The sequence below is a fragment of the Fundulus heteroclitus genome, chromosome 22 (genome assembly GCF_011125445.2).
Source record: "Fundulus heteroclitus isolate FHET01 chromosome 22, MU-UCD_Fhet_4.1, whole genome shotgun sequence".
Classification (NCBI taxonomy): domain Eukaryota; kingdom Metazoa; phylum Chordata; class Actinopteri; order Cyprinodontiformes; family Fundulidae; genus Fundulus; species Fundulus heteroclitus.
The window spans coordinates 21,073,215-21,090,397 of NC_046382.1; the positions used below are offsets into that span (position 1 = coordinate 21,073,215).

Consider the following 17,183-nt stretch of genomic DNA (forward strand, 5'->3'; position numbering starts at 1 on the left):
GCGCATCAGGGAGTGAAACAGATAAACTTGACAGAACACCATTATGCCCCTTAAAAAAAAACAGGAGTTACATATAAGGTGGTTTTGCTACTGGAGGAATCTACTGCAAAACAGAAAAGCACAAAGGAAAAAAGGAAAAGTAGGCAGAGGAGGTAGAAAGTCCCTCTGCCTTGAATTACCAGCAGCATATTTGCTGATATGAGCATCGGTTAGTACCTGCGGGCCGTCCTTCTAGTCTGTTGTGGATATTATGGACGACAGAGTCAGCAGTGAGAGCTGCAAGGCCCTTTATATCTGCACCATCAAATCTGGCACCGTCTTCACAAACCTGCAATCAGAGAGGAAACAGCTCATTATGGCATGCAACTAAAGAGGTTCGTGTGAAATAGTACACTCCTTTAATACTGATTTTAAATCATTATTGTAACACATTTAAGATGGTACTCATTGTAGCAAATACTTAAAATCATAAAAAGAATTTTGACACATATCATAATTCACAGCAGGTGGTAAAATGAGCTAAACTGAGTAACAAAGAATGACTATCTGCCCGTTGTCAAATTAAAATTACTGGATCAATGAAGGCTGCACCCAAATAGATGTTTCAGCAATAGAAAGGGAAAGGACTGACATTTGCCTATCTAAAATAGGCAGACAGTGTTTTGCATTTGGAACCTTGGCAAGTCGATTATCTGAACTTGGTGGTGAGAAACAAAATCTCAGCATTTAAACACTGTTTCTGGTTAGGACGCCAGTAAAACAGCAACTCAGCCATAAAGTGGTAAACCACATTAAATCACAGATTAGCCTTCAGATTAGTTTGAGAACAGCGCGTAGAGAGAGACACATGGACCGACATGGTAAACCTTACAGATTACAAATAGGATGTCACTAAAGTTTTTATGTGTGAAAGAAGACGGGTAAATGTGTCAAGGAAATCAGCTGAATCCTCACCAATAACTGTAAAGTTTTAAGTGAAATAACTTTTCAAACCACATAATGTTTTGACCATTAACATTTGAAGAAACATTTTTCCTCAGAATCAACCCTTACTTTTTTACTCTTACAAACTAAAACCCCCAGACCTGTCCATTTATAAACTTAATTAGACCTCCAAACTCCTGATGTAGCACCCAGAGCAGGAACCAAGCCATTAGTGGTAAAAGTTTGTAAATTGTCTGTTGACCAAGTCTCTCACTGCATGTCTTACAGATGATTTGAATTTGAATTAAAGTCTTGAGAATTATGAGGCCAACTAAGCCCTCTGTGGGGCTTTGGTAAAGCCATTTCTGAGTCATTCTGGAGTGTGGCAGAGAGATATTTTCCAACTACAAACTCAAGAGCTGGTCATGCACACTTCTAAGGGTCGGACATTATGTCCACATCAGTCCGGCCCTTAGCAAGGCACTCCCCAAATAATACCACTGCCTCTGCCTTTCCACAGTACATCCTCATGACATGCCCATCCCATTTTAACATGCACCAACCCCCATATAGCTACCAAAACTGAATTTGAAACAAGCCAGCTTACTCTACTGCTTAATGCTCCACCACAGGCGCTCAAATAACCACTCACTCGTCTGGTCAGAGTGTTTTGCACACATCAGCATGAGAGTTAAAGGTTGGGTGCATCCGAGTCGCTCAAATGAACTGTGTCAAAGCACACCGCTACCGGAGCGGCAGTCACAGACGCTACACAAGTTTTGTGGCTGCGTGGAAAAGCTTTAAACTACTGTTGAAAGCTTCTGGAAGGATACCCAAACTGTTTTACCAAAGTCATTCAGTTAAAAACACAATTTTAACAAATCATGTGTGTAAACGTCTGATTAAAACCAAATAACAGTAACAAATTCTCTCTGGCATTTAGGAAATTGGGGGGGGGGGGGTATTTTTGTGATCCTAAAACAGGAAAAGTTTGGTCTGATTCAATATTAGACTAATATGAATAAAACAGTTGATGTGCATTCGAATTTGGATTTGTTTGATCTGACATCGTTTCAACCCTGGAAATTAATAGTTTAAATGCCTGATAGGCCTAAACTAGCAGGGCACTCAGAGGTTCAGACTAGCACAGTACAGCACTTTGAATCGTCTTGTTAATGAAAAGTCCTACATAAATAAACTTGTTTATCTCTCGCTCTCTCATAAATTAATATTTATTAAAAAGGACATTTAATGAAGTTCAAAGAGATAAATGTGAAGTTCTTTAGTTAAAAACTCAAAAGTCATTTTGAGTAAAACACCACATCTGACATAATTAAGAGCCCATGCCACGCTACAAAGTCTTTGCAGTCCTACGAGGGGATATTGAATTACACTGAATTTGCTGTTCTTTAGGCAGACGGTAAGTTCAGGTCAAATCTCTGGTCATGAGACCTTTTCATTCACCAGACACAGAGCTGCACACAGACCAAAGGCTGATTACATCTGCAGCCCTAAGCCTGGTCAGCGGAGTCACACGTGCAGAGATGGAATTACCACGACTCCGGGAGTAAAAGAAATAAAAAGTAAAAAATAACAGTGAGGTTTATTCTTAACTGAGACAGTATAGGCATGGAGAATGCTCTGTTGTCTCAGCCAATCCACGGGCAGCCTGAGGCTACGGGCGTGACGCAGTGCTCTGCTTCACATGACAGCTGAATAAACTCTACAGGTTTGCTGAGAGACAATGAACAGGTTCGTCACACGGACAGCTGGAATCAGCTAAAGGCCACGCCTCTGACGCAGCTAAATTAGTATTTTAAGAGCTCATTCAGGCGGTTCTGGACATCTAATTGTCTCGAGGCATCCACTCAACCCCTTCAAAGCTAAACTAATAATCCATTTAGTTTCTTTAAAGGATTATCTAGTGAATGATTAACATTGATACATGCATTCCAAAATATAACTAATCCAGAATGTGCAAAATGTACCGTATACTTTACCTGTGTGTAGAGATGGAGGACTTTAGGCAGGTGCTGCTCTAGTCGCTCTAAAGGATGCTGGTCAGTTTTGTGGTCATGGCTTGAGTACGTGTAAATTCCCAGTTCCTTCAGCTGCTCTTTGAGCTCTTTGAGCAGCTGAAGGAGCCGAGGGGTTCCAGAAGAGCCCTCCACCTTCTCTTCCTTCACCTCCAGCGACACGGACAACTCCCCCGAAGCACTCAGCTCTCCCGTCTCCCTATTGATCCTCTCTCTCTTCATAGTTTGGTTCTGGCGGGGGGGGGAAAAAACACGGAGAGATCCTGACACACTGTTTGTTCTTTTTTTAGACGCCGTTCTAAAAAGAGATTCTGTAATCTTCGCAGATGCACTTAATCACATTTTCTGGGTCTGTCTCACTTCCTCATATAACTTTGTCCCAGACCGAACCCTCTGCGTTCCCCTCTTCGGCACATGTTGGCACTGCTAAATAAGATAAACTGGCATCTGGCGGTCATGTGCCTTTCTTATTTAGAAAAGTGGGCTCTATGAGGGACCAGCGTGCTGTGTTCGATTCATGGCTATCATTAGTGCCAGTAAACCTCAGCGCTAAAAGCTTTTTATTTTCTCCTGTTTATACCAAAGCTTCCTGGGCAACTTTTAATGAGGATCTTTGGACAACTATTGCACAGATCCTGTCTTTATTCCAGCGTGTCGCTTTGCAGCGGCACAGTGACTCCTCTATCTGGTGCCAATGTGAGCTTTAACGCAAAGTGAACAATTTGGAGTCCCGCTGCTAACAAATTTAACTGGAGCACAGTTTCCTCATGACATGGATATTACTTTGTATCGCGTCTATCTAAGGCACAGGCATGATGAGCAATCATTGCAAATGTGCAGCCAAGATCATCTGATGAATTGCATCAAGGTAAGGAATGTGCACAGCAGCCAATTTTGTAATAGACACTTAATAATAACCTAATTTCATACTTTGTGTTGAAGATTCAGCTTTTGTTGTCTGTGTCTATTTCATGGATCACAGAAGGCAAAGACACCGAGAAACAAAATAACTAAAAACTAAACGGTCTCTACTAATTTCACAAGCAGAAGTGCTCATGAAACAGAGAGTAAAGCCCTACCTGTAGTTGTGTGAGAGCCATCAAGGTGTTCCCTGGCTCCAGAACGGCCTCGTCATCCGCGTTGCGTTTTTCCAGGGGAACGAGGGGTCTGTCTGTATTCCTACGGCTGGACTGAAAGACAAGCTGGGACCCGCTGTGGCATGACGGAAAACGCACGGCACCCAGACCCTTCCGCGGAACAGCCCGCCCCTTACTAATCTGCACCTAGTAGACTTTGAACAAGCAGCATAACTTGTATCAGCTGGTTCGGGTCATGTGCTTTCTCACTTCCTCAGAGAAGCAGAAGTGAAAGACTGTTGCTTGGCTGGTTGGATGAGGCCCTCCCTTGCAAGGCAAAGAGGAGCTATTGTTTTCAAAGGCTAGCCATGTCACACTTGCATGACATGAGTCACATTAACAAGCTCCGGCCACTCAGCAGAGAAATCAAGAAATCCAAATGCCCCTGTGAACTTCTAACACAATCTTGACTACTAATAATAGCTGGTAGGACAGGCCGAGCTGACTGCGGTGGAGTGTGTGTATTTTTGTAGGGTAAAGCCTGGCAGAGGGACTCTCAGGCACAACATTGTTACCCCAAATATTTAGCAACAAGCCCAAGTCCTGGCAAGAAGACCTCAGAAGTCTGCCTTTACGGATCCCCCAGATCAGCAACAAACTTGGCCAAGAAATGATTTAAATGCTTATATTTCAAGCCAGAACAAGTAGGCGACCTTTAACGGTCACACAACATATTCCAACAGATTAGGTTTAATTTTGGTTAAAATGTGTGAATTTTGAACTTGAGCAAAACTTGTATTGCAAAGAAAAAAGAAGGAAAAAAAAAAAGGCAAAGCAAATGTGGGTAAACATCGCCATCTTGTGGGTACAAATGATACAGGACTCTGATAATGTTCAGTCTGAAATCAAGTACCCTCAGGTTAAGTGATTATCATTAAAGTTTCACAGAAGATTTGCTCTCCGGCACAGACTAACCTTTTCAGGCTCTTCAGGGAATGTTCCCTAAAGGTTAAATAGAGTAAAGCCTTCAGAGAATGGGCGGGGAATGTTCCCTGGGTTTCCAAATTTAGACAACCTTCAGAACGCTCAACTGGAATATTTAATCTTTTTTTTTTTTACCTGAGTATTATCAATAATTGTGCAATAATTACTCTAGTATGTATTATTACTTTTATTCTGGCCGTTCTGATAAGCTCATTCTCTGTTGCTTTAAAAATGACTTTAGATTAGCTTTCTCTTTTTTTTTTATTACTATAAATAGTGTGTAACTCTGTGTCTTTGCCACTGGCACGCCCCGATTTCCCCATTGTGGGACGGTAATAGAATTTCTTGTCTTACTTTCCTAAAAGATTCCCTGAAGGAACTATCCTGAAAGGGTGGCTCCTTCCACAATGTCGTCTTCCTCCAGATAACATCCAAGATTGGACACTAGTAGGACATTTTCTTTAAAAAAAAGTCCTCCGAAGTTTATTTGCAACATGTAAAATGTAGAGATCCCAAAGCTTCTGGCACAGTGTCGCCGTCTCCCAAGGTGCATGGAGAGGGTTAAAGATCTGGGGGTCTTGTTTGTAAAGCTTGCTTACACGCAAAATGGGAACAAAATTGTGCGTGCGTCACTTTCCACGCAAATGATGTGATCAATAAAGAAAGACTTGGCGTCAGAATGTGCGGCCCCTAACGCAGACGCTCACCCTCGCCTACGCTGGTTTTGGAGACAGGAAAAACTGCCGACACAGGTGGGGAAGTGGTGAACTGCAGCCCCACTGTGTTATTTCTCCTCTCAAACATTAAATTTCACTCCCTTTCAGACTTTAATCATAGATCCACATTATCATAAGCATGGCTGTTAGTTTCCATACGTGCTGCGCTCCGTTTGCCTTGGAAGTCGGAACTAGGAGCTGGGAATTGCGTAAACCGGAGTGAACAGTGTTCCAGTTGGACAAGTCGGGATTACAAAACAAAAGCAAAAAGGACAGAAAGGAGAGCTGTTGTCTTGTTCATACGAACATCGTCTAAAGATGTACTTTCCGCACGCAAACACCACTTTCAATTTGCTGGTTAAGAATTGCAGCCGCTACATGTAACATTAATTATAGACGCACTCTCACAACTGTGTCATGTAACATAAGCATGTTTTCATCACAGCTTACTGTTGTCAATGCGAGGAGCTGCCATGCTAAATCTGACAGCCGGACGTAAAAGATTTTTCAGACTTTTCGAGAGGAAAGTCCGACTTTAGTTGCCATTCCAGTTGATTCTTCCGATTGGAGGTCAGGATTTCCGATTTCCGACTGCAACTGGAACGCAGCAACAGTACAACCTATTGGGAGCCTTCAGGAAATGTATCCTAACAAAGCCAAATGGACTAGCTCCCAACCAAGCACTGGTTACTTCCTTCAGCAACTTTTTAGTTATAGACTTCAAGCACCCAACACATCCCAAACAAGAAAACTACGAAGACTAAAAAACATTTCTCGACAAATTAAAGATCCCTGACCGATGTCCGTAAAATCCCCTGTGCACAAGTAATGATACAAACCCCCTGGTATTTTGTTTATGTTACCGCTTTGTGTTAATTGTTGCCCTCATTGACTTGGGAACATGTTTTTTTTTTTTTGTAAGTCTTATAACATTCAATAAAACAACAAACAAATAAAATGTATCATAAAGGTCCAAAACGCTCAGAATGTCACCTCACAGAACACTTAGAATCAGTTTTAATTTACTTGCTTCATACAACGAGGAATTTGACTTAATTCCACACGATTCAAGAACAATGCAGGAAAAAGGGTTAACAGAAAATGGTATTCATGCAACTATGAATATACACTTTATCACTCTGTGATGGCTGGTTTTAGCAAATAGTGCTCTGCAGCTAGATAAATGCCTTTGTGCAGGATAGTATGGGCTCTGCAGAGACATGATTTAAGGAACACCTATAGGGTCCTTTTAGGCAACTTTCCCTTAAGGTTCATAGCGAGGTCAACCTAGAATAGTCCTAAAACAGCCTCAAGAGGGGGAGGGAATCGGTTAGAATTGCCCATTTAATATAATTGGGACATTTACCTGCATCTGAAAACATATCTTGAAAGTATACTTTAAGAGTGTACAGAAATCCACTCTTGTGTTCCCGAGTTGGTGTCTCTTTCCGAGTGGTTTTAGGGTGAGGTTGGTGAGGAAATGACGCCATCTAACCGCGGTGAAGTTAGTTGTTCTAGGCTTTTAGTAGTTTAGCAATCAGTCCCTGTGGTTTCCACAAATTATCCAAACTTTGTTCAAACTGGATGGAAGTGAAAGCAGGAAAAACGGTGGCTTTGACTCCAATTAAACTCAACCCTATTCCAAAACAAGCTGTTTAAACAGCTGTTGTTGTCGTTTTTCCCCCCGCTTCCATACATCTCATTAGTGATAAGACACATCCCTATTTAGCGCACAGCGCCCTCTAGCGATCGCCTGGTGCGTGGCCAAAGCGGCAACGCGAGTCACGTGACCTGCCTCAACCAATGGCACGTCCAGGGAGCGGTCCACATTCAACGCAGTGACAGGTTTCGGTCGCAGCCGCCTCCCTGGGAAAGATGGTCTCCTCTTTTAGTAGGATGTAACGCCGCTTTTCCGGAGGGCTCGTTCCTGCTAGTCTGTGCCGATGGAGGTCCTGGAGGACAGATCCGCTGCAGCCGTCACAATGCACGCCATGCCTCTGTGCACTGATAGCGGTGAGGACATATTCGACTGCATCCAGCGGGGAGATGTTGAACAGTGCATACTTGCCGTGCAAAATGATCGATCGCTCCTCAGATACAAAGGTAAGGTTAGATGCTGTGTAGACGTGCGATTTTAATTCAATCGCGGATTGCTTTGAAAGTGCGTGTCACGACCTTATTTCCTGTCGACTGAACCTCTTCCTGATATTTCACGAATTTGTCTTTTTGTAAATAAATAAATAATAATAATGATAATGGGGCGGGGGGGACTTTTTATATGTGTGTGGAATGTGGGTATAAACTACATGGTTTAGAGCTAACACGCCACAACACAGCTGTCATTGCAGAGTTTGTGATCTGCATGCATGAGGCTCCATGTATGATTTGTTTTGTGTGTGGAAACATGCCAGGGAGAAACTCTGCTGCTGCTGGTGCTCCTCTGTGGGATGCTGTGGCACAGTTCCTGTGATAGGGTCAGCACAAACTCAAGCTGAGCTGAAGCAAGCTTAAAGCCACCACCAGCCTTGTAACCACGTATTTGTGTGTAACCTCGGTGAGGAAGACGAGCATCTTTCGGGCCTGGTTGTGATGTATGTGTGTTTATTTAGGCTGGGGTGGATTCAGTCCTCTCCATTACGCTGCCCTTCACGGAAACCGCTCCCTTGTGGACTTCTTCCTCAGCTCTGGTGCAGACCCCAACGTGACGTGTGATGCAGGGCAGTCAGCTTTTCATTTTGCCTGCAGGTGAGTAAAAGCTGCAAAAAAATATATATATAATACTGACACCCATTGATTTTTGTTCACATGTTGTCAGGTTACAACCAGACCTCTGTGTATTTATACCTGGGATTAAACTCAACTCAAAATAGCTCTCCTAGACAGATCAGGGATAAGGTTATGGAGGCAGAGTTAGGTTATAAAACAATAGTTTTAAAAGATTGGCAAGAAGAAAGTTATTGCTGAAAGACAGGTGGCTTGCCTCAAGCCATATAGAGGGCATGGTAAACACGAGGAAGAAGATGGTCTAGCTAGATGTGTGCAAATGTTTTGGCTTACATGTAAAGCAATAACATTGCATGGTACCTTCAATTTATTGTCCCTGGCAGTGGCTGCATCATGCTGTGGGGCTGGTTGTCTTCAACGTGAAACAGGAACCCGGTCAGATGATGGTTGTAGATGAATGAATTGTATTCCTCAAGGAAACCCATGTGACCGTTGAGGTTCACAGTCCATTGAATGACAACATTAAACATACAGCCAGAGCTGCAGAGCAGTAGTTTGTGTCAAAGCATATTCATGTGTTAGAACTGTCCGTTTAAATTCAGGACTCAGTGGTGTGTTGTCTGTATACTGTGAGGTCAGATTTTCGGGGCTCACAGTCAGAAAAACAGCAAGGATGCCCCCAGAAGTCGGAATTCCAACTAGGAAAATTGGACCTTGCCAAGCAACCCCGAGATCAGTATCCAATATGGCTGCCCGTTTTATAGAAAGTAGTATAGTTAAATTCAGAGCTTCTGACAGTCTGAATGTGTTTACAAAACATAGCGGTGTTAAATATCTAGTTATGAACTACTTCCTTTTGAGTTTTGAAAGCATCAAATACAGAAAACTATATAGCTATTGTCTTTTCTTTTGATTGTTTTGCAACCAGATTGCTCTCACCTTGTATGTGACGCCATTTCCTGCTTCGTGATCTGAAACTCTGATTGCAAGTCTTGAGCATCAGTTAAAAATGAATGATCACAGAGACTCTTGATCAAACCTGGTTGAGCCTGAGCAATTTTTAAAAAGACGTGTGTGCAAAAATGTGACTTTTTAAAACTGAAGCTGTAGTTAGACTTAGACTTAGACTAACTTTATTGTCATTTTGTATGCACAGAGTGCGTACAGAACAAAATTTCGTTTGCATACAGCTTGAGAATTTCAGTGAATTGCAGTGGATTTCAGAATAAAGTAATTTTGCAGGATATTTTCAGGATAAAGTGCAGCGGTCGATTTCACAGTACAGCAATTGAAATGTAAACCATGCAGGACACATGTGGTACAGAGTCCAGTTATAGCTTCGGCAGTTCAACAGTCTGATGGCAGCAGGGAAAAAGCTTTGCGGCAACATTCAGTTCTACAACGTGTTGGTTCTGGTTGAACAGAAAAGAAGAGTGCAGCTCTCGTACTTTCATTTGCAAAAAAAAAAAAAAAAAAACTAGCATCCTATCATGCATTTTTCTTGCATGTTGGTCTTTCACGTAAAATCCCATTACAAAACATTCAGGTTTGTGTATATGGAACATGACAAAACGTGAAAGCGTTCAGGGAATATGGATTCTTTCACAAGGTTCTGCATTTACATTTTCAAATTAACACCCAGGATGTACACTTTTGTTTGCAATCACATGTATTCCATCAACAGGCAGGGAAACATCTACATCATGCACAAAATGATGCAATACGGTGCAGATTTGCGGCTGGTGGACTTGCAGGGGAAAACATCCATGCACCATGCAGTTACTGGTGGCAACATGTAAGCGAAGGAAACATTAGAAAACAAATGTTGTTGTTTTTTTTTTTTGTACGCACTAACTGTTGCTCATCTCTCTAAGAGTTGCTGTGCAGTATCTGTGGGAGACAGGAATGTTCAGGTTCTCTGACGCAGACATGTACAAGGTGACACCTCTTCACCTCGCTGCATCCACCGGCAACATAGACATGATTCGCTATCTGCTCAAAGACCAGGTATTAAACACACTAAATGGGCTAAGTTTTAAGCTTTTGTTGTCTTTTCAAGTTAGCTGTATTATTTATGACGTTTGTCAATGAAATATTATCTAGACTGTAATCTAACAGCTATGTTCTGTAGCGTGCGGTGCTGCTAAATTAAATGCTATTAGAAAATGCACAAAACTATAAGACACAGCCTTCTGCAAGATGATGTCAGGTCTTCAAACAGTGTTTTTTTTTTTTGTTTTTTTTTCTTGACCAGCGGTGGGTTGTGAATGCAGTTGACCAGCAGGGAGCGACGGCGTTCCATGTTGCTGCAGAGAGGGGTGGAGTAGAGGTATGCTGGACTCTGCTGCAGAAGACCGGCTGCATGGTGCTTCATCAGAAGAACTACAGCGGCCTGACGCCGCTGGATCTCTGCAGACGGGGAAAAACCTTCAGGTGAAATTGCCGTTTTCAACATTTTGTAGAGACAAATGAACCAGTTTGTAGATGCAGCACATGCTGCAATTAAGCATCTTTCTTCGTTCATGATGCTGATTAACAGCTGCGTTTGTTGTTTTTAGACATCAGCAACTCACCAAACTACTAAAGCGGTACATAAACGAGCCAATACATCACAAGCCCAGCGAATCACATGGTACATATTGCCATAGTTGGTATTTTCTATTAAGCAATAAGCAACAAAGATTGTTTATGATGGTAATGGAATTGTAATATTAAAACTCCCTTCCCCATGTTCACCAGGTTTATACTACTGGACGCTGTTTTTTCCATCTATAAGTGGAGCTGCAATCCTGCTGATAGCAGCCATGTTTGGAGGGTATGGAGGCCTTATCTGTGCTGTCCTCTTCCCATGGCTGGCCAGAAGCATTTTCACCCAGTACTACCGCATGACCACGTACCAGAGGTATCCACATGTAGAATATCTGTTTGTAGGTAATCATACGGTATTGTTTGTGTCGGCTGATAAATGACATATCTCATGGCTTTTTCTCTAGGTTAGCCAATCCAATATACTTGGGGACCCTATTGGCTGGTGTGATCCATTCCCTGGTGTGCTTTGCTGCAAAATTGGTGCCTAATATCCTTAAAAGAGGAGCTATATTTTAGGTTTATGCTAAAGGGTTTTTCTTACTTATGTTTTTCTTTTTTATCTGCAGGAACTGTACTCTAAGGAGTTAGCATTTTTTCGTGGGGTGGGTAGCGTTCTTTGGAAAAGCCAAGCATTTTAGGGATGCAGCGATATGAAAGTTTAGACTGCTATCGATATCCAATTTTAATATTGATGTTAAGTCCAATAGCCAATATTTACTGGTGTGTGTCACATTTATTTAAATGTGTATATATATATATATATATATATATATATATATATATATATATATATATACACACACACACATTTCCATTTCTGGGATGATCAAATTTTACAACTCAAAACTATGCTTACTGAATTTTTGAATGTGGTTTATAGTCTAGACATACACGCTTCTTTTCCCATGTCTTCTTTCGACACCGTGAAACACAACCACACTGCTGACATTGCATCTCTGCTTCATTTTAAAACCCCACAATCCTGACTACATTTATTATCACTTTCTCCTGGCCTTTGTGCCCCCTGAAACGCTGGCACAAAGGGCAACTACATTGAAATAAACATCGGTCGTTACTATCAGCGCAGTTTTACTCATCGGACAGATGTGTTAAATAATGACTAACAATGGCTGATACTGATGTTAATGCCGATAAATCGTGCGCATCCCTAAATCATTTCAATAAAATGAACTAAAATGCATTGGATTTTTGCCATTCTGATTCTACTTTTTAAAAGATAATCACAGTGTCTGTGAACTTCCACAGCAGAGACTCTTTTCCCCTGGCCAACTCTTCAAAATGGGAAAGACAAGAGAACATGCACGTAATACAAGTATGGTACATGTGTGATTTCCGTTCATAAGGAATTAGCTACTCCCCTGAGCTGTTCCATCAGACAAATATTTAGCAAGCTGAACTGGAACTATGACAATAAAGGCTGAACCAGGTCCCACACTTATCATGCCACAATAAATAGTGATGGGGAGGGGAGGGGAAGTGAAAATAATCTCTCAAGCTCTCTTTTAGAGAACTGCCAGAAAGAGTGACTTTTACTGGAACCATGTGCTTTGATTAGACTTAGATCATAGCTTTTCAGCCACAAATGTGTGTTGCATTAACATGAAACTCAAATTTTACATTTGCATGTAAGCCAAATACATTGCCAGTACATATAGCAACGTTTTTAGACCACCTAGATGATTTATTTTTTTTTTTAACTGACTACAGACAACTCTAGCGACATCTTTGTGCTTGTTGGGGACTCTGAGTGCCCAAACCTATTCTCTGGAGAACTTCTGTGGGGTGAGCTGAGGAAAGGAAGCATAAGTGAGGATCCATGAGGATCTCTAGGCATTGTGCAAGGATGGATGGTCAAAGATGTCTGTCTCTATATGAATCAAATGTAATAGGAAAAGAGTAAATGTGCCGTGTGCAAAAGGGGTACCAAAAAAGTAATTCTGCAGTAAAAGATTAATTTATTTGACACATTTTTGCCTGGTGTGCCAAGTAATGTGCTGAATATAACAGCGGTTTGATCCTTGACCTTGTGAATGTGTGTGGCCCACAAGCACCTTGGCTCAGGTGTCCTTGGTCCACTTCTTCATACTGGTCAGTCTCTTCTATATGGTTCTGACTCAGGATCCTGGGATTTTAGACAGAGCAGAATCAGATCCGCGGTTTTCTTGCATTGCTGACCTGGTGGAAAACAACCAGAGCCCTCACAGGTTCTGTTCGTACTGTGAGGTAAAGCCCTCTAGATTTGTTCAAAAACGCCTACAGAAAGTTGGATCTCTTCTGTGTTGCTATGCTTCTTACCCTGCCCCTGTGTTCCTCCCAGCTTTTCCAGCCCGACTACACGAAGCACTGTAAGCTGTGTGAAGTGTGCATTAAAGACTACGACCATCACTGTCTTTTCCTCAACCGCTGCATTGGCCAGGGCAACCACAGACTCTTCCTCGTCTTCATCCTCTCCATGGTGACTGCCCACCTGCTTTTCATCGCTTCGGGGATCAGCTACCTGTACGGCATCACGTTTGAGGAGAGTCCCACCTTCTCGCCGTGGCTCACATTGGTAGGGGAGGAGTTCTGGGTTGTGGCTCTGATGGTCATGAACGGCCTGACGCTCCTGTGGGAGGCCTGGCTTCTGACTGATCAGTTCGACGCCATCGCCGCCAGAACGACCACCTACTTTAGACACATCGAGGGCGATGCACGGGAGAGGTCGCTGGGGCAACGCTGGCTGGTCGTAGCGGCCTTTCTCCTGGAGGGACGCAGATCTGTGGGCAGCAGACAAATCAGCGAAGACAAAACGTCTATAGACATTTAAAACTGCTAGTTTGACGCATTAAGAGCTGTCTTGTTGACCCCAGCACTGTTGCTCGTGTACAGATTTAAAGCCTTGGATTGTTCAAACGTAGTGATGATCCCTCATCTCAATGCCATTTAATATTTTGAATGCATGATTTCCTTATGTCAGCTGAGATGGGCCTAAGACACTGGAGAGTACTTAAGAAAATTGATGAGATGAATGATCAAATGGGACACAAGTGAGTTGGTTGGTTGGAAACTTAGAAACAGAAGTGTTAAGGGAAGCCAGACGTAAATCTAACACAATGTGCAGAAGGAACCAGACTAGGCAGGAAATACAAGAACTAAAGGTGGCAGCTCTAAACCTTATATACTACGTCAACATTTTTTAAAACGGATAACATACAAATCTGTCTGACCATCAGAAAATCTGGATACGTATAACATTTTTACATGTTTAGTTTTCCATCTTATTACCCAAAAGCTCTTGATTCATCCATCCATCTGTCAACCATCCTTCCTTTCTTGTCTTTTCTTTGCTCATTCTTTCTCTTATTCTGTCCCTTTATTTGTTTATTCTTTTTACTTTCCTTTGTTCTTCCTTCCTTCTCCTTCATACCTTTTTTCCATCCTTCCTTCGTTCAAAACCTTCCTCTCTCTTTCTCTTTCTGTCTGCCAGGTTCCATTTTTACATCCAGACCACTGTTGAAACATTTGCCATGCTGTCATATAAAGTTTTGTATTTACAGTATCTTACAAACGTGAGCGACACCTCTGACATTTTTGTAAGTATTTTGTTGCATCTTTTCATTGGACAACACTGAAAGTAGTCAGTGTGCCACTTGTATATCAGTGAAAATTTGCTCTCCCCCCAAAGTAACTTTACACACCCCTTAATGTTCAACCCGCTTGTTACAACAGTGAGTACACCCCAAAGGGAAAATGTCCAGATTGTGCCCAAAGGGTCAATATTTTGTGTGGGCCTCTTTTTTTTTTTTTCAGCACTGCCTTAAAGGAGGAATAAGTAATAATGACACCTAGTGGTTCAAATCGGAACCACACACACACTACAGTACAGCCTGCCGTTTTCTCAACGGTCCGTTGCTACTATGAAACTCTACTGAAGTTTTTACTAACACAGGACTGGTCTATGATGTTGTATTCTGTTCTATTTCTGGTCCGGCTCTCTTACTGGCTTCCATGTTTGCAGGTCTGCTGCTCTTTTGCCAAGATAAAATACCAAATAATGTGCTCTGTTTTGGGAACCCTGGGAACTCTCATGTGATTGGCTCAGGAACCAGGAAGTAAACAACGGCTTCACTCTGAGCCGAAGTCGTTCCGCACTGTACTTCTAATTTTGAAAGGAAAAAAACTTGACTAATATGTTATTGATGGAGAGGACCGATTGTTTAAAGGAAATGTTACTTCCATCCCGGAGGACAAATGAGAATAATTTTGGTTGATGTTACAGTAAATCTCCTGCTTATTACTCATTTAAGTTTCTTGAGCAAGGAGTTCACTAGAGCTGCACAGGTAGCCACTGGTTCCTCTTCCACTCCTCTATGACAGCATCACAGAGCTGGTGGATGTGAGAGACTTTGTGCTCCTCCACCTTCTGTTTAAAGAGTTGCTCAGTAGGGTTCAGGTCTGGAGACATGCTTGGTCAGTCCAGCACCTTTACCCGCAGAGGAGGTGTGTTTTGTGTTGTTTTCATGTTGGAATACTGCCCCGTGGCCCGATGTCTGATGGAGGGGATCATGCTGTTTGTGTGCTTGAGTGTGGGCAAGACAACTTTTGGTACTCACCTGGACACGATTCTAGTAATCCATGCCCTTATCATGTCTTCCTCAGCAAACTGTTTGTGGGCTTTCTTGTGCAACATCTTTAGAAGATACTTCCTTCTGAGACGCCAGCCATGCAGACCAGTTTGATGCAGTGTTTGATCTGAACACAGACAGGCTGACCAATCCACCCTTTCAACCTCTGCAGCAACGCTGGCAGTACTCGTACGTCTATTTTCTAAAGACAACCTCTAGATCTTATGCTGTTCACGTGCCCTCGGCATCTTTGGTTCACCATGGCGAGGGACCTGTGCTGTTAAACCGCTGTATGGTCTTAGCTAATGTGCTAGAGCTCAGTTTCAGGGTCTTGGCAAACTTCTCATAGCTTAAACCATATTTATGTAGAGCAACTAGTCCTTTTTTTTTATCCTCCGACAGTTCTTTGCCACGAGGTGCCATGTTGAACTTTTAGTGATCCGTATGACAGCGTGTGAGAGAGATAACACCACAGTGAACACACCTGCTCCCCATTCGCACCTGAGACCTTGGAATACTAAAAAGTCACATGACACCAGGGAGGGAAAATGGCTAATTGAGCACAATTTGGACATTTTGTCTTAGGGGTTTTGTTGCCAGTGGTTAAGACATTGATGACTGCGTTGAGTTACTTTGAGGGGACTATAAACGTGCCCATATAATAGATTTACCAGCTGATTGTGGTTTACTGAATAATTATGACTAAACCTTGTGGTAACCTTGTTTATGGATCCATTTACTTGATTGATCTCATTGTTTTACATTTGTACTGTAATTACTTTAAAGAAAGGCGTTTTTTTAAGCAAAACACTCAGTAAATTGTAGAGCTAGCTAGTGATAATAGTTAATCAACAGATGCACTGTTGATGTACAGATGACCTTGTTTCTTATTGTATCAGTTTCAAGTCATTTCTACCATCACGTTTCCTTTGCTCTCACTAATGGGACGTGCTCTTTTCATGCCTTCAATTAAACACACTCATTTCCTACATGTCTCACAGGACCATATTTCCAGATTATGGATGATGGTCCCCACATCCCCCAGAGACTGCAGTGTCTGGACTGTGTGAGGGTCTACGTCACAAGATATGATTTAGGTTCTGCTCAACTGCCTCTCAGCCATATGAAGTGAGGAAGCTGAGCACATTTAGTACTGGCATACAGAGGGCTTTTTATAGTGTTTCTGTGTCCCTGAGAATAATACTTTGACACAGCATTTAGAACCCTTGAACTATGAACAGTGTCAGAACTGTCTGACAATGTTCTTTTCACATTGAGTGGTCATGCTTGTAAAGCACATTGTGCCACTAGAGCTATTGAAAATGTGCTATATAAATACAATTTACATTAACCTTGCCCTTTTTTTATTTTATTTTTTACATATGGTCAAATTATATACAATTACATACATTTGTACTGTTTGTATTGTATGTCATAAACTCAAACGGTAGTCAAAGTCAAACGGTAAAAAAGGAAATATTACAAGATTTACATGTTGTTTTTCTATTC

At 42.0% G+C, this 17,183-nt stretch overlaps 2 protein-coding genes across 6 annotated transcripts in view; one reads left to right on the top strand and one right to left on the bottom strand.

Annotated features, from left to right (window-relative positions):
* wdfy4 (WDFY family member 4) overlaps positions 1 to 4,540 on the bottom strand; it is a 67,896-nt gene extending 63,356 nt beyond the window's left edge. For 2 of the 4 annotated variants that reach the window (XM_036126377.1, XM_036126378.1), the window contains exons 1-3: positions 4,040 to 4,539; positions 2,925 to 3,191; positions 217 to 328 (exon numbers count right to left, since the gene is read on the bottom strand). In XM_036126377.1, the coding sequence (XP_035982270.1) occupies positions 217 to 328; positions 2,925 to 3,191; positions 4,040 to 4,060 (400 nt within the window). In that variant the 5' untranslated portion in view covers positions 4,061 to 4,539. Of the gene's footprint in view, positions 1 to 216; positions 329 to 2,924; positions 3,192 to 4,039 lie in introns of all 4 variants that reach the window. The other 2 variants (XM_036126379.1, XM_021307538.2) reach the window with 2 other exon arrangements.
* A 2,987-nt stretch (positions 4,541 to 7,527) lies between these two features.
* On the top strand, positions 7,528 to 15,081 carry si:ch211-223a10.1 (palmitoyltransferase akr1). 2 transcript variants are annotated; one of them, XM_036126354.1, is made up of 10 exons: positions 7,528 to 7,839; positions 8,346 to 8,481; positions 10,145 to 10,255; positions 10,335 to 10,467; positions 10,715 to 10,893; positions 11,019 to 11,092; positions 11,200 to 11,362; positions 11,454 to 11,536; positions 13,118 to 13,293; positions 13,388 to 15,081. In XM_036126354.1, the coding sequence occupies exons 1-10, from the start codon at positions 7,680 to 7,682 to the stop codon at positions 13,874 to 13,876; spliced, it is 1,704 nt and encodes a 567-aa protein (XP_035982247.1). In that variant the 5' UTR covers positions 7,528 to 7,679; the 3' UTR covers positions 13,877 to 15,081. The 2 variants fall into 2 exon arrangements, with proteins under 2 accessions (XP_035982247.1, XP_035982246.1); XM_036126353.1 differs by having other exon boundaries at positions 7,529 to 7,839; positions 13,103 to 13,293.
* The last annotated feature ends 2,102 nt before the right edge of the window (positions 15,082 to 17,183 follow it).